Below are 20,674 nucleotides of genomic sequence, written 5' to 3' on the forward strand. Positions count from 1 at the left end.
GTTATAGCTTCTTCCAACTTATCCCATCTCCGGCATTCTATAGCAATGCCCATGGCTTTTATGTACTTTCCATCACTAATACATCTGTCAAATAGGTAACCATTTTTTTTTTTTTTTTTTGGTTCAACATTAACTTTCATTTACCAAATGATTACATCCAATTGAAGGTACATAACATTTCCCTCTATCAAATTGGACCCAAATGCAATGGTTTGATCTAGTATCATCCTGAAACATTATCGGATCCAGCGCTACCTGATCGAGGAACCATTGCATTTTTAAACCACAATGAGATAGATAATACTCCACAAATGAGAATATTATCATCTCTTAGACCACCTACACAGACTCTAAGCGACACGAGAACAAGTACTAAAACGAAAGAGACCAAAACCTAGTCTGAAGTACAAAGTAAATCCATACTATTAGTCCCTATTGATCAGAATGTAATCAATGTCCCAATAGCATTACCGCCCGGAGGCGCATCATCCGAAAGGCTCAAAATCCCCGGCTTTCGTTGTTCCGGTCTTAAACCAAAAGCGGACCATATATCCGACTGACCCGACCAATGATACAAGGCAAACCAGCAAGGCTAGAGCTTTTCCCGAGCTAACCAATCAACATGAGGCTACTAATCGATTAAAGATAACACAGTGGAGCCCGGATTAGTAAGACCTCACATAAACAGTGCATTGCCAGAACGATCTCGCCGCACATGCCTTGTTGCCTCGCTCCATCGCCGGACTGGACCAGACATTGAGACGGTTCACTAGATCTCCGGATTATCTCGGCCACCGGCGACCACAGCTCCATCCCCACGCCTAGAAGACTTTGACTGCGACTCTGCCTCTGTTCTTCCGTCGGCTTGGTTCTCCTGGGGGATACAGGGATCGAAACAGCTGCTCGGAGCAGCTCCGAACCCCACCAGTCTCCCGGATAAGGATCGAGCCGAGATCTCTCTCCTCCAGCTACTGCCTCCGCATCGTCGCACCGTCGTCGTTTAGCTTCACCTTAGCCGCCGGAGAAAGGAGCAACGAGTCGACTTTATTTCTACACTAATAGACAAGACAACGAAAAGGAGAAAGGGGAGAAGCCTTCTCACACCGCCGGCAGAAGCCACGGGCGGCGGAGAGGCGGCGGCGGCTCAGATCTAGGGTTTTTTCTCGGGGTCTCTCGCTTTTCTCTCTTGGAATTTCAATTTAATTTAGAGAGAGATGATTTTAATAGGTAACCATTTATGGACTGAACAACTAAAAAACACACAAAATAATTTAGAAAAAAAAAAAAAAAAAAAAAAAAAAAAAAAAAAAAAAAATTGGGCATCCCATACTTTTCCAACATTTGTTCAACAATAGCCTCCAGTCTGTGGTCAATGTTAACTCGACTGCCTTTGATATGAGACTAGCATACTCACCTATTGCTTTGGTTGAAATGATAAAAATTGAAGCGTCTGATCAGTAAACATTCAGTATCAAACATTTATTAACATTCAAACCTTAACATGTCTTCACATAATTTCTTCTTAGTCCTAGTTTTTGCTAATTCTTGCATTGAATCAGGTTGGTATGGTCTTCAATTATATTCATACTAGAGGTGGCAGCTCGAAGAGTATGAAAATAACCAGATTCATCTAGCATAGCAAACAAAGATCTAGCTCCAAGGGCATAGGACAACGAATTGTTAAGCTCACTCTTGTAACAGAAAACCTTTTACATTCCCAATTTCTGGAATTCAAATAACATTCGCTATTTTTTGGAAAATTCATCAACAGCTATATGATCTGTTTTCATTGACAAAGATGCTTATTGTGATTGGTGTTGAGTGTAACAAACAGGTAAAACGAATAGCTAAACACTTATGTTACATTTTGAATCCTTACTACTTCATCAGTGACTCAACTGCTTTGTGTAAAGCACTACTACGATTTGAACCTCCGCGACGTCTAAACAGTGAGTGAGGTCCGTTCCATACGGAATTGTGGTTGTTGTCATTAGGGAAGAGAGTTTCACAGAGACTTAGAAGCTGCGGGTTTCTGACTTGGAACTTTTCTTGCATCTTCATTCTCCATTCTTTACGCTCTAACTCCAGCCGTTTCTGCAATAACGAAACAACACAATTTTCTCAATCGTGCTTATTGGCTTATTCAAACACATTATTAAGCTTTCTGACGATATTGCTCTGATGTATATAGCAAAAGATAAGTAAATACCTTTTGCTCTTGAAGTCGTTTTTCCTTCTCTTCTTCCTCATTCTGAGTCGATTTTGGACCTTCAAGGGAAGCTAAAACAACCAATTTCTCTGCAGCACTATTCACAGGCTCATCGCCAGTCTCTTCCATTGATCTATCAATCGACTGAGTCTTGTCCTCTACATTAGCTTTGGTTTTATTTTCACTCTCCACTTCGACGTTTTCCTCTTCCTCCACCTCTTGTTTGTTTTCAATCACTCTTTGTGTTTTTGACACCGGACTATCTAGTTCCACGATTTCTGTTTTTTCTTGTTCAGGTTTCTTGTCAACATCAATATCCATGTCCTCACCCATGTTTACTGATGAATTATCCACAGACGGACTTCCCGCAGGTGAAGACTCCTTCAAGAAAGAGATATTACAGTGTTACTTGATACAAAGTTTACACATTGCACATAAACACTTACACACCTAGAGATATATGGGTGCGACATTGTAAGCAAACACATTACTAACCTCTTGAGCTCCAGAATCTCGTTCACGTTCTCTTTTACGACGCTTCAAAACACATATCGCACACATGCAATCACTCTTGTGGTGCCTTCTGCAAACGAAAATGATGACTACCAAATAAAACTGATCCCACTCCCCAGTTTTGGAGAGCAGATGCAAGATGTATGAACTAGGCTGCTGAATATATTTTGGCGAAGAGAAAACTAAATAAAGGTACAATATATCTGCTTTTTTAACCATTGACTAAGCTAAAGTTAAAGCAGATCTTGTTACAGTAGCTTTGATAACCTCTTGGCTAATTTAAACCAAGAAAAGTTTCAGCGACATACCCATGGCGTTTATGACTCTTCTGCTTTGTGGATGCCTTTCCACCATCTTCTGTATTTTCTGCTGGTAAAAAAAGAAACCAAATAAGCTAAATCGTACGCACAATTACACAGGCCAAAATGCATAGCTAACATATACAATGCAAATAGTGCATTGTTAACATTTCTGCAGATTGATATTTCTCTTGATAATTTCTTCTCGAATGGAATTCTTTCATTAATGGTAACTCACTTCCTACAAATAGGTTTATGCATCTTTAATTCTGAAATTCCATAAGAGAATTAAAAGTGACAAACAAAATCTAAACATAAGGCAGTAGCCGGAAAGTGTAGCCAAAAGGTTACACACAACTGCATTCAGGATTAACTTATCCATCTAACAGATCTGGATGGATACATCAGAAAAACTGATTTTTTAAACAAAGTTAGTTTTCTTATACTTTTATTCCTAAAACGGAGCTACATGCATTTCAACAATGACATTTCACTAGATAACATCAGCACTGACCATTGTCAGACGCACACAGAATATTTTCATAATGTCTAATATATGTATGCCAAGGGAAACTAGAAATGTAACTATCCATGAAGACAGTTGTGGCTACCAACTAAGCAATGCTTCACCACAAGAGTTTAAACATGGAGAAGATAAAATTTTAGTAATACCTGCTGATTGCTCAGTATACAACCCTGCTGAAGTCCAGTACTTCATGAAATTTTTCTTCACTCGCTTCATCAGATCCACAATATAATCACCTTTCTTATTGTACTTGGAACAGTTATTCCAAATGTAGTTGACATCCTTGTAAACATCCTCAGAATTCATATACTTGTTGCCTTTCTCAAAATTGTTGCATATTGTTCCAAAATCCATAGGTGTCTTGATAATATCGAAATAGTCCTGATCACATAATCAGAAAACAGTCTCACGTGTTAGACATCAATTCTGAAATCCCTTTAAAAGATGAAAGATGCTGGAGCCTGGAGATTGGAAAAGTATAGGAGAAATTATCCAGTAAAAATGTCAAGTGACAGGGACAAAAAGCCACACTATCCATCTTTGTTGAGCGGCAAAGTTTGTTAAAAACTATAAGAAGATGGCAAGTCAAGAATTTCTTTCGATTATCAGCAGTTCATAAAAGGAGAGAGACTTTAGTTTTTCCAATAACAAAAAGCCAAGGTTATCCCTCAAGGGCAATAGTATGTGTATACTATTACAACCAATCTGGTTCACTTATACACAAACTAAAAGAGTATATATGGAAAAAGAAAGATGAGCTAAACAATACGACGGGTCCATGTACTGGAGCATTTCTAAGTCTTGTCAATAGAGTTCAAAACGATTTTTGTTTCTGACTTTGTTCAGAGCTAATTTACCTAGGAAGTTCAACATAAGCATGTAATGGATATATGTGAAACGTATCAAGTGTTTAGATGAATGATAGAGCTTTCACAAGCCAAGGTTAATATATAACAACAACTCCCAGAATGGTACCTTTAGCCAACAAAGACGAAGCTAATATCTGTACTTACAGGAATTCCAAGAGCTTCTGGATTGACAGGAACATTAAAAGGATCAGCAGCCTCCATCTTCATAATCTTCTTGATCACCTAGAGCAATTTGACACCAACACATAAAAGGTGCATTAGGCGTAATATACAAGTTGAACTGCTCATACCATGAAAGAATTTAGCAACAATCAAGGGAGATATTAATCTGAGCATACAATAAGAGAATCTTCCAGTTCTTGCTTATTGTATCGTAAATTTTGATCAGTCTTCTTCTCCTCTTTCTGCAAAGAAATCGTTGCAATTTCCGCCTCTTTCTTACTAGCTTGAGAATTCTCCTCAGACGTTTTCGTATCCTTCTGACCTACTACCACATCCTGAACCTTGACAGTATCAGTAGCACTCTTCTCAGTAACCGAGCTAGACCCATCAACCGCCTTCGAAGACTTTATCCTTATACCTTTAGTTTTCCTGTAAACATTCAGAAACACCGGCTTCCTCTCAGGCAAACGAGGAACAAATTCCTCCTTTTTCTCAACAGGCACAACAGGTTTTTCTAACACCGCTTGAGAACTACTCTTATCGATATCATCACGCAATGTCTCATTGGGTTCAGGTGCTTTCGAAGTCTTCAATTTAACCTTAACACGCGCAACAGACTTGGCCGCTATATTATCAGCTAGATCTACACTTCCAGCAATAGGTGAAGGAGCATCAACCTCCATTTTAGATTCAAGTTCACTATTCTCACACTCAACAGGAGCTTCAGAACTATGCTCAGAGGTTTGATTCTCCGCGTTTTCAGTTGACTCGTTCAAGTTCCCTTGTTCATTGATAGTCTTAGACTTCTTCCCTTTCTTATGTCCTCTTTTACGCTTCATACTCTTCAACGATACTATCAACCCCGTACGTAGATATCACACAGAGAGAAGCTAGAAGAGACTCCTGCAACAACCAAAGGGCTACAAAATCTTAAAATCTGAATCAATCAAAATCGTTTAAATAAATCAAATTGCAGATCACGAAATTCACAATCTATATATAGTCGAGATTAAGAAGATTCAAACAAGCTTGAATTCAGAGACAAGAGCAGAGCGAAATTTACCAGAATAAGAAACCCTAAATCTACGTCGTCGTCGTAATTTACCAGAGAAAATCGAAGAGATTGGTGGAGAGGAAGAAGAGAAGAGAGGGAGATTCAAAAAATTAGAAAAAGTTAGGAGGGAAAGTGGATTTTACCAATTGAATTTTTAAGTAGACCGGCGCTTCTACTGGCTCACAAATTCTTCGAACGTCGATTATTAGTTTTTAGACCCGAGATGGAGCCGTCGAGTTTTTTTAAGACTTTTAGTAGATCTGCGAATTTAGTAACTACTGTACGTCGTCGTTTTATATTTTGGGCTTACAATGGGCCACTTGAGAGTATGTTTTTTTTTGTTCCTTAAGAATTTCTATTTCAATGGAGAATGTTTGGTAGAGAGATTTTTTTTTTTTTTTGGTAGAGAGAAATTATTTTAATGCTTCTTATTATGTTAAAAATATTTATTTTTAATGAATAATTTACCTTATACTTCTTTTTTTTTTGCATCTGCTGGTATTCTCTGCTTATTATCTTACAAAAATATTCCTCGCATCTTTATGTTTTTTTTAATGGTATTTTTAAAATAGGTATAACTTGGAATCTGATGTCACATACTTTCAGTACTACATGGATAAGCTGGTCAAGACTTATACATAGAAGAGACCATCAAAGTAGCTATCAACGAATTTCCATTATCAAACCACATATGCGGCATGATTTTATAAAATTGCGTCAAATCCTTGAATGTCAACCATGATTCCGCAAACAAGATGATCAAGGTGCTTTTTGCCAAGGGAAGGAACCGGACATATGTAATGGACTATCCGGTGTTTAGTCGTCTAAGAACATCATTATTGGTTGTCTCTTAGATTAATTCTTAGGATAAGAACATCTCCTTTTAACTCTTATATAAGAGACAAAATGATAAAATGTCTCTTATATAAAAGTTAAAATGAGATGTTCTTAGTAATCAATGACAAAATAAAATTCTAAGAACTAATTTAAGAAACAACCAATAATGATGCTCTAAGAGACCAAGGGGTGAAGTTACCACACCACCGAATTTTTACAGACGTGTTTAGATTGGTCTCATAGAGAAATTTTTTGTCGCAATTAGAATATTTAAATCAGCTTATTCGATTAAAATAATCTTATATTGAAGAAGTGATCCTTAACACCAGTATCTATTTCTCTTATATGATTCACATTTTCATTAGGGAGATAGAAATGATGGTTGATTTTCTGCATTGGGGATGGGTTATTCGATGTTTGAATCCTGGTTTTTGTTAAGAAATTTCGTCAACAATCTCATTGCTGTTATCGAACCAAGTTTGGTTTTGAAACTGCATGCCGTGACTTCTCATGTTCACATATGTAGTCTGTTAATACGATTCTAAGCTTCTTAACATGCTTAATCCGACTCAGAAATAATGGAGATAAGGATATTGATTTGTAAAAGTAAAGTTTGGCTTATGAGAGATTTATGATTCTTCTGGTGATTTTTTCTCCTCAAGATAAGGATCATCATTTTGTGCATTATGAATGACCATGATGGTTTGGAGGAATATTTCTTGCACAATGTGCCCCACATTGTAGCAAAACTCACTCAAATTGCCGGAAAAAGTTAAAAGAAAAATCAAAACAAAGATGAAATAACATTCATAGTTTTAAGTCTTAACCAAATCTTCTAAATATCTATATTGTTAGATATGAAAATATCTGGTGTAACAGTTTTAAAAACGGGTCTAGAACGGATTTGTATTTGAACCGACCTATCAAAGTTTGAATGAACAAAATTTAATTATTAGACAAACACCAAATTGATTGAAATGCATTTTGCCTCGCCCATAAAAATTGCTGCAAAAAATACTATTTTGATATACAGATCTTGTTGTGTTGTCTATATATATATAAGCTACAAAAGTTCTAAAACAATTGTATAGATGTACATGCGACATTAACGCATGAACAGAGACGGCGAAGCAGTGTTACTTTCTCCCACTTAATTTCAGAGTCTTGTGAGCATAGATATTGATAATACTCTTCTTGAGAACTGAAAAGTGAGTCTTTCCTGATTATGAATTGATGATGATATATATTATTTACAAAGGCCGTGGACAGATCTTTTTGCAAACAAATAGATAGTGCCACTCTTGCTGTTACATCCAGATAAAGATAATACAGATTTGTGTTACATATATAACAAAAGAGATGCTGCTTTCTCAGACTATGCCAAAGAACCTTCATGTTCGCGATATATCTCCTCCGCATGAGCTGTAGTTACGTAAACTGCATTGGCAAGCGAACTGTTTTTCCGACCATAGAAAACATACACAATCACTCCTATAAGCAGCCACACCGATACACGAGCCCATGTCGCAGATCTGTCATGTTAGAGAGTCGAGAGATTAGAGGAAAACAGTTGAGAAAAAAACACCAACTATCACCAAAGGACACAGATCCACATAAACTTGTGCTCTCTTCTCCTATCTACACCAACAAATTTGTTCATCATAAAACTATACAAGCTTTACAAACTCGGTCTTTAAACCTAAATGGTTAAGGTTAAACAGCGTCTTGAAGTTAGATTCCGTTATAAAAATAGCTGTGGAAACAAGAGAAAATAAACGGTAAATGAAAGTCGCAAGTAAGTGAAAGAGATACTAACCCAAGGTTAACCAAAAGGTACATGTTGATGAGAATGCAGATGATAGGTAGGAGGGGAACAAACGGGCACATGTAACCTATTCAAAAAGAATTTCAACCACAAGACATATAAGGCCTTCCATATGCAGAAAAAAAGCTAAGAGTTTATTGTATGGTACCAATTTATATAGCATTACCTCCAGAATGTCCAAAAGTGTGTCTCGCATCATCCTGATCTATGGAACTCAGAGCAATCAAACCAGCAAGGAGGAGACATCCACCAACACCACACAACGGATATCTAATAAGCCTGTTAACCATTTTAGATTTTTTTTGAAAGAAGAGCTAAGATGATGATAAGCAATAAAAGTTCTGAGAAAATAATGTTTAAAAATAGACAATGATGAACTAACCCTGGGAAGCTCAGGCTTGATGCCGCATAACTTAAAAGGAAGGCCCCAACACATGTGAACATAATGCTCCATCCAGCGACAATCCTTCTGGTTTCCTCGCTGAGAACCACTGCAAAAGTATTGACAAATGTGAAGTTTGCGCTAAAACATGTAGTTTCTCCATAAAGATAGCTGAGCTTCTTCATGTAACTTACAACACCCTAGAGCTTCTTGATTCTTGATAAGTGGGACATCGACCAAAGCATCATTATTAACTATTAAAGGCTGGTGACTGCTATCGGAAGTACCAACATGACCGGATGACGTTGTTTCACCACATATAAAGGAAACAGAATCAATTCTCTCTTGAAGAGATGACGGAAGAGGTTGCTCATCTGGAGGAACATATCTTAGTATCAACACTGATATTGCCACCATTGTAAATGCCAGAAGTGTCCCAACACTCACCTGCACCATCAGCAGCCTCAAATACTTAATACAGGCCATATGGCGAAAAAGTTCCCACAATGAACTGAAAAAACAAACCAAACTGTCTTACCATCCCTGCAAGCTGTGAAACATCCATAAAGAACGCTAAGGTTGCAGCACACAACCCAGTTGCCACTGTTGCTTTAACCGGAACCTGTGTGCGTTTATTAATGTCTGAAAAAATAGAAGGGAGCAGACCATCCCTAGCCATTGCCATCAGAATTCGTGGCTGGAAAAATGAAATTAGTAGTATTCAGTAACAAGAACACACCACATGAAAATTGAAAAACACATAATGTTTTCTGACATTTAATCGTAAATCACTGACTCGAGATTAAAACTTTTTGTCCTGTGTATCAGTATCTAACATTGACTCTTGATTTGTGTTGAGAAACTTTACCTGAGGGAGAAGGGCACCCATTAAAGCTGAGCAGAGTGCCATGACAGCTCCTAAAGTTATTAAGTATCTACATCAAATTTCCAAATGAAAAAAATCAATCTCCTAAACATGTTTAAGACGATGAAACAGACTGGATCTTAAACGATCATATGCTTACACAGCCCATTGCATGTCATGACTAGCGAATGCAGAGGATATCGGGGTGTCGGGATCCATTGCATAGTAAGGAATTAAACCAACAATAACTATGGAGACCATCATGTAGAGAGAACAACATAACAAGAGAGCAAGACCAATACCAATCGGTAAATCCCGTTGGGGATTTCTCACCTGGATAGATGTTAAAATCATTTTCAGTACCTCTAAGTGCTTGAAACTTGAAAAAGTGCTTAAAAGAAACCAATACAAAGCCTCTAAAGAACATAAACTTGCAAGAGCATGTATTCCAAAATTTACCTCCTCTGCGGTACTTGCAACCGAATCAAACCCAATGAATGCAAAAAAGACTGTAGCAGAACCAGCAAACATTCCATCTACTCCGAATGGAAAGAACCTAAAAGACAAATGATTAGTATTTAAGGTATCTTAAACTACAATAGCTCAAGTCATAGTGAATGCTCATCTTACCCTGTTGGAAGTTCATAACCAGGCCAACCTGTCTTGAAGCCGAGATAACTGCCAGCTACTATGACAAATAACAGGACACACACATTGACTGCAGTTACAATTCCCTGAGCAAATGTGCTCTGCATAGAAGATATTTCCATATATGAGAATACAATGAGTTGAAATTAATCCTGATGTCGGGATCAAAATCATATAAAGTTTGTACCTCCTTTATTCCCATGCACAAAAGGCCAGTTACAACAAACACAAGAATAGCAGCACATGGATCAACAACAATATCAAGGCCTGGGATCTGGTGGCGCGCTAAAATTGCAGGCAAACCATCTTCACCACCAAAAATCAGTGCCTGCAATATTGTTTTCCAACCATAAACTTTTAGCGACACAAAATTATTGATGCTAACGGAATATGAATGTGAAAAGAGATAAAACAAATTTCCTTATGTCTATGTTTTTATTCCATAACTACAGTTATATAATAAGAATCCATAAGAAGGAAGCATTGATAGTCCCCAATTCAAGCTATGTGATGTTCCCTAGCTAAATAAACACATCGACCCAGGTCTCCAAAAAAATAACGGTTTTATTAAATAACTCATTGACCTGGTAAGCATGAAGCTTCCTAGACAATGAAATATCAAGAAAGGGCTTCATGACAAGAAACCAACGAGATAAGGATTTAAAGAACACTCCATGAACCAAATTACCAGTGCAAGCTATATTAAGGCCATCAGCAATGTCACACTAAACAGAGTTATCCAAGTAATTTGCATTTTGTAACCGAGATCGAAAGAGACAAGCCATTAAGTTACATACCAGATTAGGGGATATGCCACGGGCAACAGCTGAGCCACCAATGGTATACTCCAGAATCAACGCCCAACCGATTATCCACGCAACACTAGATAACAACAAAAAAATACCCATAACTCAATAAGATAAAAAAAGCCCCAGACTTTGCTTAGAGATAAACAGAATAAGCAAGTACAGTAATCATTACCCTTCACCAACACAAATGTAAGAATAGTGATACGCACTCCCAGCTGAAGGGCAACGACTAGAGAGTTCAGCATAACAAAACGCAGAAAGACCAGCAGCAATTCCAGCAATAAGAAAAGACAAAGCAAGAGAAGGTCCTGAATGCTCTCTCGCAACTGTTCCTACAAGAATATAAACTCCAGCTCCTATTGTTGCTCCAACACCTATATATCCATACAAAAGTCAACAGTTATATATTGATTTCACAATAAAAAAACTAAACTTTCTCACCTATATCCCCATAAATTGATCTCAAAAAGAATCAGACTTTAAATTATATGTATTTCACAATAAAAAAACAAACTTTAAATTATATGAATTTCACAATAAAAAACCAAACTTTTTCACCTGAATCCACATGAAATGAGCACACAAGAATCAAACTTGGGAGTGTTTATAAGAAACACTAGAGAAATAAATTGAGAAATGACGTTACCAATTGCAACGAGATGAGGAACAGTGAGGGCTCTAGCAAGTTGGTGACCATGAGATTGGCCATTAGCAGAGTCGACTTGTTTCCTTCTAACCAAACTTCTAACGTAACCCCATGAATGTCCACCTCCTTCCTTTTGCGTATCCACCAAAAACCCCATCAAACAAACACAATTTCACGAATCAATACAAATTCAAACAGAAGAACAAAAGAAGAAAATTTAAATCTGCCCGCCTATCCCCTGTGACCAAAAATGATTTCTGGGTAGGTTTTGATTAATTTGGTGCAATTTTGACGCAACCCCGAGAACGGAGAAGCGGGCAGAGATTTTTTTTTTGTAGTTTTTTTTTTTTTTTTTCTTCTGTTTGTTTTTTTTTGTTCTGGATTAAAGAAGGTGTTGTTTGATTGAGGAAGGAAGGACAAGGACTTGTGTTTGCGTAATGAAGTAGAAAGATGAAGAAAATGATTTAAAATTTAGGAAAGAAGAGAAATTATTGTAGCGTGAGAAAACGAGCCACTGACAAAACGTTATCCGAATTTGATGACCATCCCGATTAATTTGGGTCAATAATTTCGACGTGTTTCTTGCCATTTCGTCATCCTTTCCAACTTTCCTTGGACCAATCTTTGCCTTTTCCTCTGCATAGGAAAAGTTTTACCGGTTTGATATAAATCTACCAAAAAACGTAAGAACATCGAAAATTTTGCATTTTGACGTTTTTGAGTAAGTGTTTATTCCGCAATATAACATGAGTGAATTTTCTTTATGGAATTTACAAACGATTTGATCTTCACTTCCTCGAGCAGTTTCTAGTTCATGTGTGTGTTGCATTTTGCCTTCTTAGATAAGAAGATGGAGATGGACCATGGGCTATACCTAATGTATGGAAGAAAAACAAACAAACGTGAAGGGAGATGAGAGATTAGGCATGTGAATATGTGATATCCAAAACTAAAGTTCAAGGGTTCATTTTTAGAGGACAATGTGACATCCTTCTCCGTAACCTCTAGATGATTCATGTTACATCAATGAATCCCTCTACTCACATTTAAACCTCAACCTTTGAGTACAATTCAATCAAAATTTTAATCGTATATCTTTGGAGGATCATACGGTCAGCTACCTCCCTAACTCGCTCGTAGTACTCTGCAAATTCTTCTTCTTCATCACCCTTACACATACAACACTTAGGACCGTATCTACAGAAAATTGCATTTTACGAATTTGTTGTTGATTATCTTTGTATTTCCAACTCTCTATTCCTCCAAATTCATTGGAAATGTAAAATTAGAATTATCTTCTAACTAACTTTTAATTGTATCAAAAAATTTCAACAAAACTATTTGTGATACAAAAACAATCCTATGAGGACACTTAATTTACAATTGAGGAAATAGTTAGACAGTTGACCACCGGTGATCTGAATCCACCGCCATAAAATAGTAGTTACTAAAATAAAGAGTTATTTTCTAATTTACACAGTTTGATCTTCATTTCCTGGCGTAATATTTAGTTCATGTGTGTTGCGGTTTGCCTTCTTCTATAAGAAGATGGACCATAGCTTTGACGATTTCGTTGTGGACAATACATAATTTCTGAAAAACACAAACGTGAAGAGAGAGGAGAGTTTAGTCCTGAGCTACTTTTACTTCGCCAAGCTAAGTAGATAAAACAAAGGATTGAACATGTAACCTCAGGTTTTCGGATGAGATCTTTGAGAATGGAATGGAGGGTTAAGCGGAGCTCTTTGAACAAAACCGCGGTTTGAGCTGGTGCTATTAGCTTTAACCACCCATCAGTGGTGACTGATCCACTCTGCAATGAATGGTAAGGTTTTCAGGTAAAGAGCACATATGACAAACCAAAAGCGACATATATATAGAGTATCCAACATGCACCGTTAAAAAGCTACATTATTAAAAATAAGTACCTGATGGTGAACATTCACTAAGCCGACAAAAAGTAGAATGGAGAACGGAGAAACAGCGGTTGTATCTTGCTGATATACCACTTTCTTTGTTTCGACCTACAAGAACAAATAAAATTAATATACATATTATCTGTGCTTAGCTTTGTTTACAAATTTACACCATAATCTGCACATTCTAACACTCAGATGAAAATTATATAATAAGAAGCTAAATCTGAAATTCTGAGGCACATAAATAAGAGAGATAAAAACTAAACTCAACTGCTTTTTTAAAGGAATAAGTTGAGAAATGATACATTTTTTGAATATAATTATAAAAGTAGTACGGGTACTATTCATAATAGGTGATTACCCCGGGACCACCGTTCTATGAGATACAGAAGTCTTGAGATACAGAAAAAATGGGCAATATTCGCTTTTGTGGAAATTACGGTAAGGGGCTTCCTTTGTTTTACATAAAATCATTTCCCACTAAAAGAATAAAGAGGAGGTCTTATGGAGAGAGAGCCTGTGTGAGAGAATTAGAGTATAGGTGAGGTTTTTTTATATTTTCTTTTTCTTTATTTATGATATTTCATTCTCCCATATTTTAAGAATTAAAATGCTCGTTTGTAAATTTTATTTTCTTAAAATTGATCATATACATTAAAATCTATGTTTTTTTCTCTATCATTTGATATGTATTTTGTTTAATTATTTTTAAATTTTATATTATTGAGCAGTGTACAGATATAGACTACTGAACAAATATCGACCACTGTACAGATATTACTATGCATTTCTTTTTTTCTCTCTTTCAAGTTAGATTTTTCTGCTCGTCAATCAATAATTTAGTCGTTGGTTGATTTTGATCTATAGGTTAATAGGGCTGCTAATACAGAATTTTGTGGTTGGCTTCGAATCATGTACATACTAACTGGCTACGGTTGGGCTTAAATTTTATGTGATGTTTGTTGCTGCTGGTAATATCCTTGTTTATATTCGATTAGTGTTATTTTGTGTTTAACCGCAAACCTCTCCTCTCACAACCACAAATCATTGGAAATAAATAAGCATACAGTGTTAGCTAGTCTCTAAACCAATTGAATAAAGAGAATAAAAAACTATATTGTTGAAATACCAGAAAAAAAAAAAAACAAAGACAAAGAATAATTTTTGTATTTATATGTACAATTGTTTATTCATCTATATTAATTTGTATCTATATATTTAAAAAGCTTATATATATATATATATATACAGTGATTTATTTCTGTACAGATCTGTACACCACTGTACAGAACTGTACACCACTGTCCAGATACATCTTTATAATGGTGTATAGATATCTATACAGTGGTGTACATATATTACTATGCATTTCTTTTTTCTCTCTTTCAAGTTAGATTTTTCTGGTCGTCAATCAATAATTTAGTCGCTTGTTGATTTTGATCTACAGATTAATAGGGTTGCTAATTCAGAATTTTGTGGTTGGCTTCGAATCATATATATATATATATATATATATTAATTGGCTACTTTTGGGTTCAAATTTTATGTGATGTTAGTCACTGCTGGTAATATCCTTGCTTATATTCGATTAACGTTATTTTGTGTTTAACCGCAAATCTCTCCTCTCACAACCACAAATCACGAGAAATAAAGAAGCATACAGTATTAGCTAGTATCTAAACCAATTGAATAAAGAGAATAAGAAAACTATATTGTTAAAATACCATAAACAAAAAAGAACACAAAGACAAAAAGTAATTTTTGTATTTATTTGGATAGTTGTTTATTCATCTATATTAATTTGTATCTATATATTTAAATGGCATATAGAGTGGTTTATTTCTATACAGATTGTATCTGTACACCACTGTACGGATGTGGTGTACAGATACATCCGTACAATAGTGTACAGATACATCCGTACAGTGGTGTACATATGTGGTGTACAGATACATCTGTACAAACATTTTTTTTTATGTATAATGGTTTATGATATAATTTTTAAAAAATTATCAAACAAATTACATATCAAATGATAGAGAAAAAAACATAGATTTTTATGTATTTGATAAATTTTAGAAAAACAAAATTCATTAACGAGCATTTTAATTATGAGATATTGGAGGAATATGAAATAATAAATAAAAGAAAAGAAAAAATTTAAAAAACCTGACCCACACACCTTTTTTCTTACGCCTTCTCTATAGTTTGAGTGGCATAAATTCGTAAATATTACTTCTTTAGAGTGGGAAAAAGGAGTTTACAACAAATGCAACAGTAACGATATGTAGTATAAACCCAATATTAAATAGTAATTGTACTACTTTTCTAATTATTTTTCCAAAACGTACTGATTCTCAAACAAACTCTTTTTTAAATGATAAAAAGTTACCTTTTTAAAAAACACAAAGGAAAAGGTATTGAAACTCTTTGCAGTTTTTGTTTATAGAGGTACTATGAATATGAACTTCTCTTTTGCCATCATGCCATACTGCATAACTCTGTGTTTCTTTCGCTGGCGTTGATAAACGATTAACTAATCCCTCTACAATATTAGGACATAGTCCCGCGCATAATATAGCCTGTACAAATTGGATACTGAACTCAGCTACTGAAAAACTGATTATTCACAAAGAAAAGAACAGTGTATTATATTGAAGAAAAAGAAAAATGTATAATATGGAAGAAAATCCATGTTATCATACAAGTTCAGATAGGATCAGAATACAAATTACGGAAGATCGTCGAAGAATCACAACACTTCACATAAAAATCCGAATAAAAAATAAGAAAGAAAAGGTAAAGATAAAAGAAGCTATGAAGCAATATAACTTCTCGTTTTCTGAAGATAGGAGTTTCGAGAGTTCCCCACTCCCCCGTTTTGGCACTTTTTAGTGTCATGTGGACCTTTCAAACATCCTCAACGTTGACTTTCATAATACCACTTCGGCTCGGCATCTCGGTAAGGGCCGCGTTCGTAGGCACATTCAATTGAACAAGAGCATAGAACAGTTGAATCTGAAGCAGCTGGATCTAAAGCACTTAAATCTAAAGCAGTAGTAGCCTTAAGAAAGGAAGAGAAAATGCAACGCTTTCCACAAACTACACAAAAAGGTCTAGTCATACCAACATTGGCAACTACTTCAGCTTTGCCTGGCTTGAAGTAATACATGTCTCCAAGTACACAGTTGATATGGAGTGTATTCCCACAATCATCACATCCATAAAACCATACACTCGGATCTGTTTTTCCCTCACAAATATCACACCACAATTGACCGCTGGAGTTTTCAGCTCCATGATGCAACGATAAAAAATGATCGTCGCATCTGTGTTTTATTTTTCTTGGTAAAGTGGCACACTCCATGCCTAAAGCAAACTCACAAACAATACAACTTAAGACATACTCTGAATCTTTACCACATGCTCCACAAGTCTTACGCTCTGCCGAGGTACGATATAAGGGATGCGGGTGTAGTTCATGATGAAAAGGCTCGGAAATGGAACCACACCGCGTATCTAGTGAAAAAAAACCGTTACAGCGTCCACTGGATTTACATTCGTACCTGAAGCCATCGAAGAATTGAAGACAATAGCTACACTAGAAAACCTCTCCCGGCTTACCCTGAATCTGTAGATCGAGCTTGTGGTTGTGCAGAATATTTCGTTTCTTCCGAGGAAGAGTAGCACAAACTTTATGAAGGAGAAACTTGCATTGCACACATTGGTAGAATGGATCAGAATTGATGGGAAAAACACAAGCGTGGCACTTTTCATTGTCGGCAGCATTATCATCACCAAGTCTTAGATTATGTTCATGACTGAAATGAAGGATTTCTTTTTCATCGATTACCTTGTATGGATCTTCAATTTCTTCCTCTTCAGGCTCATCTTCTAGTTCTTCTCCCTCCCACACATCACCCCTTGTTGCACATTTTGAATGAACAGCATAACTAGGACAACGCTTGCAAGAGTAACCTCCAAAGGTCCAATCTATCTGTTTGCGACAAACTCCGCATTCCCAATCACCCTGACCGAGATGGTAAGTGCGAGAGATGCGGTGGTCATGACGATTTATGTTTATGACTCTGGGCAAATCGATACAATCTTTGTGTAGCATGAAATCACATTCAAGACAAACGTAAGGATTACGGTCACCAACCAACCCACACGCGTTACAAGTGAAAGAGTCCTTTCTCGCCATGAGGGTGAATGTATGGTTGTGGCTCTTTGGTTGATAAATAGTAAGTGGTGGGGGATATATCCAACAGCTTAAATCTATGCTAATATTACATATGGAACAATGATACATCACCTCATCAAGTGGGCTTCGACAAAAATGACAGTTACCATCTGTATAGTCAATTGTCTCGGCCAAGACTTTCTTGAGAGGATGTTTGGAGTGACACGGATGGTTGATGATGTCTGGCTGGATGATGCATTCGAAATGTGCGCGGAATTTGCAGATTTTACAGTAAATGGCGTTGCCTTCCGTGTCACCACATCCATCGCATGGAAGATACTCATGGGGGTCTCCACTTCCAGTATGCATCAGCCACCAGGAAACTAACGGATGACTGCAGGGAATCTTCACTCTAGGTATACGAGATATTTCGTACTCGTACATGTCCATATTTGGTCTCGGATCGTTTTATGTTTGTTAGGTGAATACCAAAAAACACAAGTTTGTATTTTTCTCAGACTTCCTTTGGTAACTCGGACTCCTTTTATGTATTTAGGTCATACACGAATAATGTAACCAGTGACCTGATGCCAGGTCATATACTACTTTAATATTACCTAATTTCTCTTGATTGATGATACTCATTGACCTTACCGACACTACCAGCTCATCCTCACATATCTCAATACAGTTAACAGTTTCATAGACCCTTTTTATTAGTCTAGCTATAGCTGGTTATTTTTTTTCTCCTAAGGGACAGCTGAGCTAACGGCAATCATTTTACTATTTTAGAGTTGGATCTTTATGCGGGGTGCAAGAACGTGGCTTGAATCTTTCCATTACGATTTTATTCATAATTGGTTATATAAAAACCTCATCTATTTCACACAAAAAAAACAACAACGGTGATTCCTTTTTTCTTTTTGTAAGAGTTATTCTAACTTAATTAATCAAGCAGTATCCAAATGGCATCTTTTTACACATGTCCAATCCCGCAAATTTTGGTGAAATTTTCTCACGATTCGATCTTCATTTCATGGGACAAGCTCATGAGTGTTGCGGTTTGCCTTCTTCACTAAGAAGATAAATCATAGCTTTGACGACTTCGTTGTGGACATTACCTACTTTCTGGGGGGAAAAAACAAACAAACAAGCGTGAAGAGTGGATTTAGGCATGAGCTACTTCATCAAGTGGATCCATCAAAGGACTGAACATGCAACCTCGGGTTCTCGGATGAGATCTTTGAGAACAGAATGCAGGATTAACCGGAGCTCTTTGAACAGAACCGCGGTTTGAGCTGGTGCTGCTTGCTTCAACCATCCATCAATTGTGACTGAAAGTGAAGTAAAGAAAATATAGATTACGTATCCAACAAGCATTGTATTAGAAATTAAGGCCAGGGTTCTGTGTGATAAAGTTAGTTTTTTAATCATTTGTTCGGGATGTTTCGCTGACAGTAAGACATAATTAACAGTACCTGATGATGAACATTGATCCTGCCAAAAAGTAGAATGGAGAAAGGAGAAACAACGGTTGTATCTCGCATATATACTACGTTCTTTGTTTCAACCTACAAGAACAAGAAAGTTGATTTTAATTAATAGAGGTTCGATGGATATGGACTTCTCTTTTGCCATCATGCCATACTGCATAACGCTGTGTTTCTTCCGCTGGCTTTGTTAAACGGTTAATTAACTAATCCCTCTACAATATTAGGACACAGTCCCGCGCATAATATAGCCTGTACAAATTGGATACTGAACTCAGCTACTGATAAAATATTAACTGATTATCCACAAAACTTTAAGTAGAGCCAGGATGATAAAAAATTTCTGATACTGAAGAAAAAGAATCTCTTCTATTGCGGAAACAAAATTTTACCTTAACAACTTCAGGTTTTTGGGAATATATATTGAAAGGTTGAGTTTTGCCACAAAACCAAACATCAAGATTTCAAATCGGCATTCTTAAACGGTAAACTAGAAGAAGATATATATGCTGATGGCAACCAATTGGCTTTGAAGAAGAAGAGAAAGAAGACTATGTCCTCAGCTTACACAAGGCTCTTTATGTCTTTATGGCCTAAAGCATGGTATAGTAGGATCGATGAGTAATTAGGTCGAGAAAACTTCAAGAGAAGTGAGAATGATCATGGAGCCAATGTTGAAAGATTATTCTAACATAGATTGGGGAGGCTGTAAAGAAGACTTGAAGTAAACAACTGGATATTGTTTTAGCATTGGATCAACAATGTTCTCATGGAAGCCAACTAAGCAAGACACTATATATTGCTCAATCCATCCACCGCAAAAGCTGACTATATGGCATTGTGCGCAACAACAAATCAAGCTATGTGGTTGAGGAGGTTGTTGTAAGATCTAAAATTCTCCTCACAAGAGGGAGTACACATCTACTGTGATAGTCAGTCAGCCATTGCCATTGGCAATAATCTTGTTCAGCACTGAAGGACCAAACATATTCAAATCAAGTATCATGTCATCAGAGAAGTGGAGAGAAACGGTGACATCAAACTGAAGTCGAGAGTGAAAAGCAGCTAGCTGACGTTCTTACTAAAGCATTGGGAAAAGAGAGTTTTGAAATTTTTCGTGAAGAGCTTGGTTTGAGCAACAAAATTTCAAGCGGGAGTGTTGAGTGATGCCTCTTTTGTTGCTAAAACCAAACTAAAGGAATTGGAGAAAGTAACTAGAAGCTACATTTAAAAGTTTAGTGAACTAAGTATTTATAAGTACCTTTGGCCTTTTGCACAAATCCTGGAAGATCTAGATGGAGCTGGTCTACGAAAGGTGATGTCCTGTACTATGTAAGGAGTAAGCTTGTAGGTGTAATAGAGTTGTTGAAACAGAGTATTATGCTTTTGTAATGGATTTTCAAAAGAAACAAGTTTAAGAAAGAACTCTCTCCCATCA

At 36.5% G+C, this 20,674-nt stretch overlaps 3 protein-coding genes, 1 long non-coding RNA gene, 1 other non-coding gene and 1 pseudogene across 13 annotated transcripts; 1 reads left to right on the forward strand and 5 right to left on the reverse strand.

Moving 5' to 3' along the window:
* Positions 1-1,326: 1,326 nt before the first annotated feature.
* AT1G58025 (DNA-binding bromodomain-containing protein) lies at positions 1,327-5,903 on the reverse strand. 6 transcript variants are annotated; one of them, NM_001198328.1, is made up of 10 exons: positions 5,776-5,903; positions 4,755-5,498; positions 4,561-4,638; positions 3,694-3,928; positions 3,031-3,091; positions 2,705-2,792; positions 2,210-2,590; positions 1,900-2,094; positions 1,589-1,630; positions 1,327-1,420 (listed from the first exon to the last, which is right to left on the reverse strand). In NM_001198328.1, exons 2-10 carry the CDS (start codon positions 5,415-5,417, stop codon positions 1,415-1,417), a joined length of 1,749 nt encoding a protein of 582 aa, NP_001185257.1. In that variant the 5' UTR covers positions 5,418-5,498; positions 5,776-5,903; the 3' UTR covers positions 1,327-1,414. The 6 variants fall into 6 exon arrangements, with proteins under 6 accessions (NP_001185257.1, NP_001322913.1, NP_001322912.1 ...); NM_001333814.1 differs by lacking the exons at positions 1,327-1,420; positions 1,589-1,630 and having other exon boundaries at positions 1,685-2,094; positions 4,755-5,481; positions 5,776-5,875; NM_001333813.1 differs by lacking the exons at positions 1,327-1,420; positions 1,589-1,630 and having other exon boundaries at positions 1,685-2,094; positions 4,755-5,481; positions 5,642-5,856.
* Positions 5,904-7,660: 1,757 nt separating this feature from the next.
* CAT2 (cationic amino acid transporter 2) lies at positions 7,661-12,165 on the reverse strand. The gene is made up of 14 exons (NM_179491.3): positions 11,645-12,165; positions 11,171-11,372; positions 10,987-11,071; positions 10,377-10,517; positions 10,172-10,290; positions 10,001-10,097; positions 9,702-9,874; positions 9,545-9,611; positions 9,215-9,373; positions 8,871-9,123; positions 8,677-8,785; positions 8,461-8,573; positions 8,286-8,361; positions 7,661-8,001 (listed from the first exon to the last, which is right to left on the reverse strand). The coding sequence occupies exons 1-14, from the start codon at positions 11,799-11,801 to the stop codon at positions 7,845-7,847; spliced, it is 1,908 nt and encodes a 635-aa protein (NP_849822.1). The 5' UTR covers positions 11,802-12,165; the 3' UTR covers positions 7,661-7,844.
* An 845-nt stretch (positions 12,166-13,010) lies between these two features.
* On the reverse strand, positions 13,011-13,634 carry AT1G08187. 2 transcript variants are annotated; one of them, NR_143411.1, is made up of 3 exons: positions 13,573-13,634; positions 13,335-13,457; positions 13,101-13,237 (listed from the first exon to the last, which is right to left on the reverse strand). It is a non-coding gene; the product is annotated as an uncharacterized misc_RNA (transcript). The 2 variants fall into 2 exon arrangements; NR_143410.1 differs by lacking the exon at positions 13,573-13,634 and having other exon boundaries at positions 13,011-13,237; positions 13,335-13,480.
* Positions 13,635-16,213: 2,579 nt separating this feature from the next.
* Positions 16,214-18,262, reverse strand: AT1G58037 (Cysteine/Histidine-rich C1 domain family protein). Of its 2 annotated transcripts, NM_001124040.1 has the most exons (2): positions 17,417-18,262; positions 16,955-17,272 (listed from the first exon to the last, which is right to left on the reverse strand). In NM_001124040.1, the coding sequence occupies exons 1-2, from the start codon at positions 18,194-18,196 to the stop codon at positions 17,165-17,167; spliced, it is 888 nt and encodes a 295-aa protein (NP_001117512.1). In that variant the 5' UTR covers positions 18,197-18,262; the 3' UTR covers positions 16,955-17,164. The 2 variants fall into 2 exon arrangements, with proteins under 2 accessions (NP_001031203.1, NP_001117512.1); NM_001036126.3 differs by having other exon boundaries at positions 16,214-18,262.
* A 629-nt stretch (positions 18,263-18,891) lies between these two features.
* On the reverse strand, positions 18,892-19,279 carry AT1G08193. The gene has a single exon (NR_139388.1). It is a non-coding gene; the product is annotated as an other RNA (long non-coding RNA).
* Positions 19,280-19,681: 402 nt separating this feature from the next.
* On the forward strand, positions 19,682-20,397 carry AT1G58040 (annotated as a pseudogene; the record flags this gene model as incomplete). The annotated part of the gene is made up of 1 exon: positions 19,682-20,397.
* Positions 20,398-20,674: the final 277 nt, after the last annotated feature.

The sequence above is a fragment of the Arabidopsis thaliana genome (genome assembly GCF_000001735.4).
Source record: "Arabidopsis thaliana chromosome 1 sequence".
Taxonomy (NCBI): Eukaryota; Viridiplantae; Streptophyta; class Magnoliopsida; order Brassicales; family Brassicaceae; genus Arabidopsis; species Arabidopsis thaliana.

Bases quoted from the DNA above. Each gene is read 5' to 3' on its own strand.
- AT1G58025 (NM_001198328.1), bottom strand. From the start codon at position 5,417: ATGAAGCGTAAAAGAGGACATAAGAAAGGGAAGAAGTCTAAGACTATC. The intron at 3,929-4,560 runs GTAAGTACAGAT...TTATGTGATCAG, and splicing joins CAGAAGCTCTTGGAATTCCT to GACTATTTCGATATTATCAA. The intron at 2,095-2,209 runs GTATTTACTTAT...TCGTTATTGCAG, and splicing joins AACGACTTCAAGAGCAAAAG to AAACGGCTGGAGTTAGAGCG.
- CAT2 (NM_179491.3), bottom strand. From the start codon at position 11,801: ATGGGGTTTTTGGTGGATACGCAAAAGGAAGGAGGTGGACATTCATGG. The intron at 9,612-9,701 runs GTAAGCATATGA...AATTTGATGTAG, and splicing joins CATGACATGCAATGGGCTGT to ATACTTAATAACTTTAGGAG. The intron at 8,574-8,676 runs GTTAGTTCATCA...AATGGTTAACAG, and splicing joins TCAAGCCTGAGCTTCCCAGG to GCTTATTAGATATCCGTTGT.
- AT1G58037 (NM_001036126.3), bottom strand. From the start codon at position 18,196: ATGGACATGTACGAGTACGAAATATCTCGTATACCTAGAGTGAAGATT.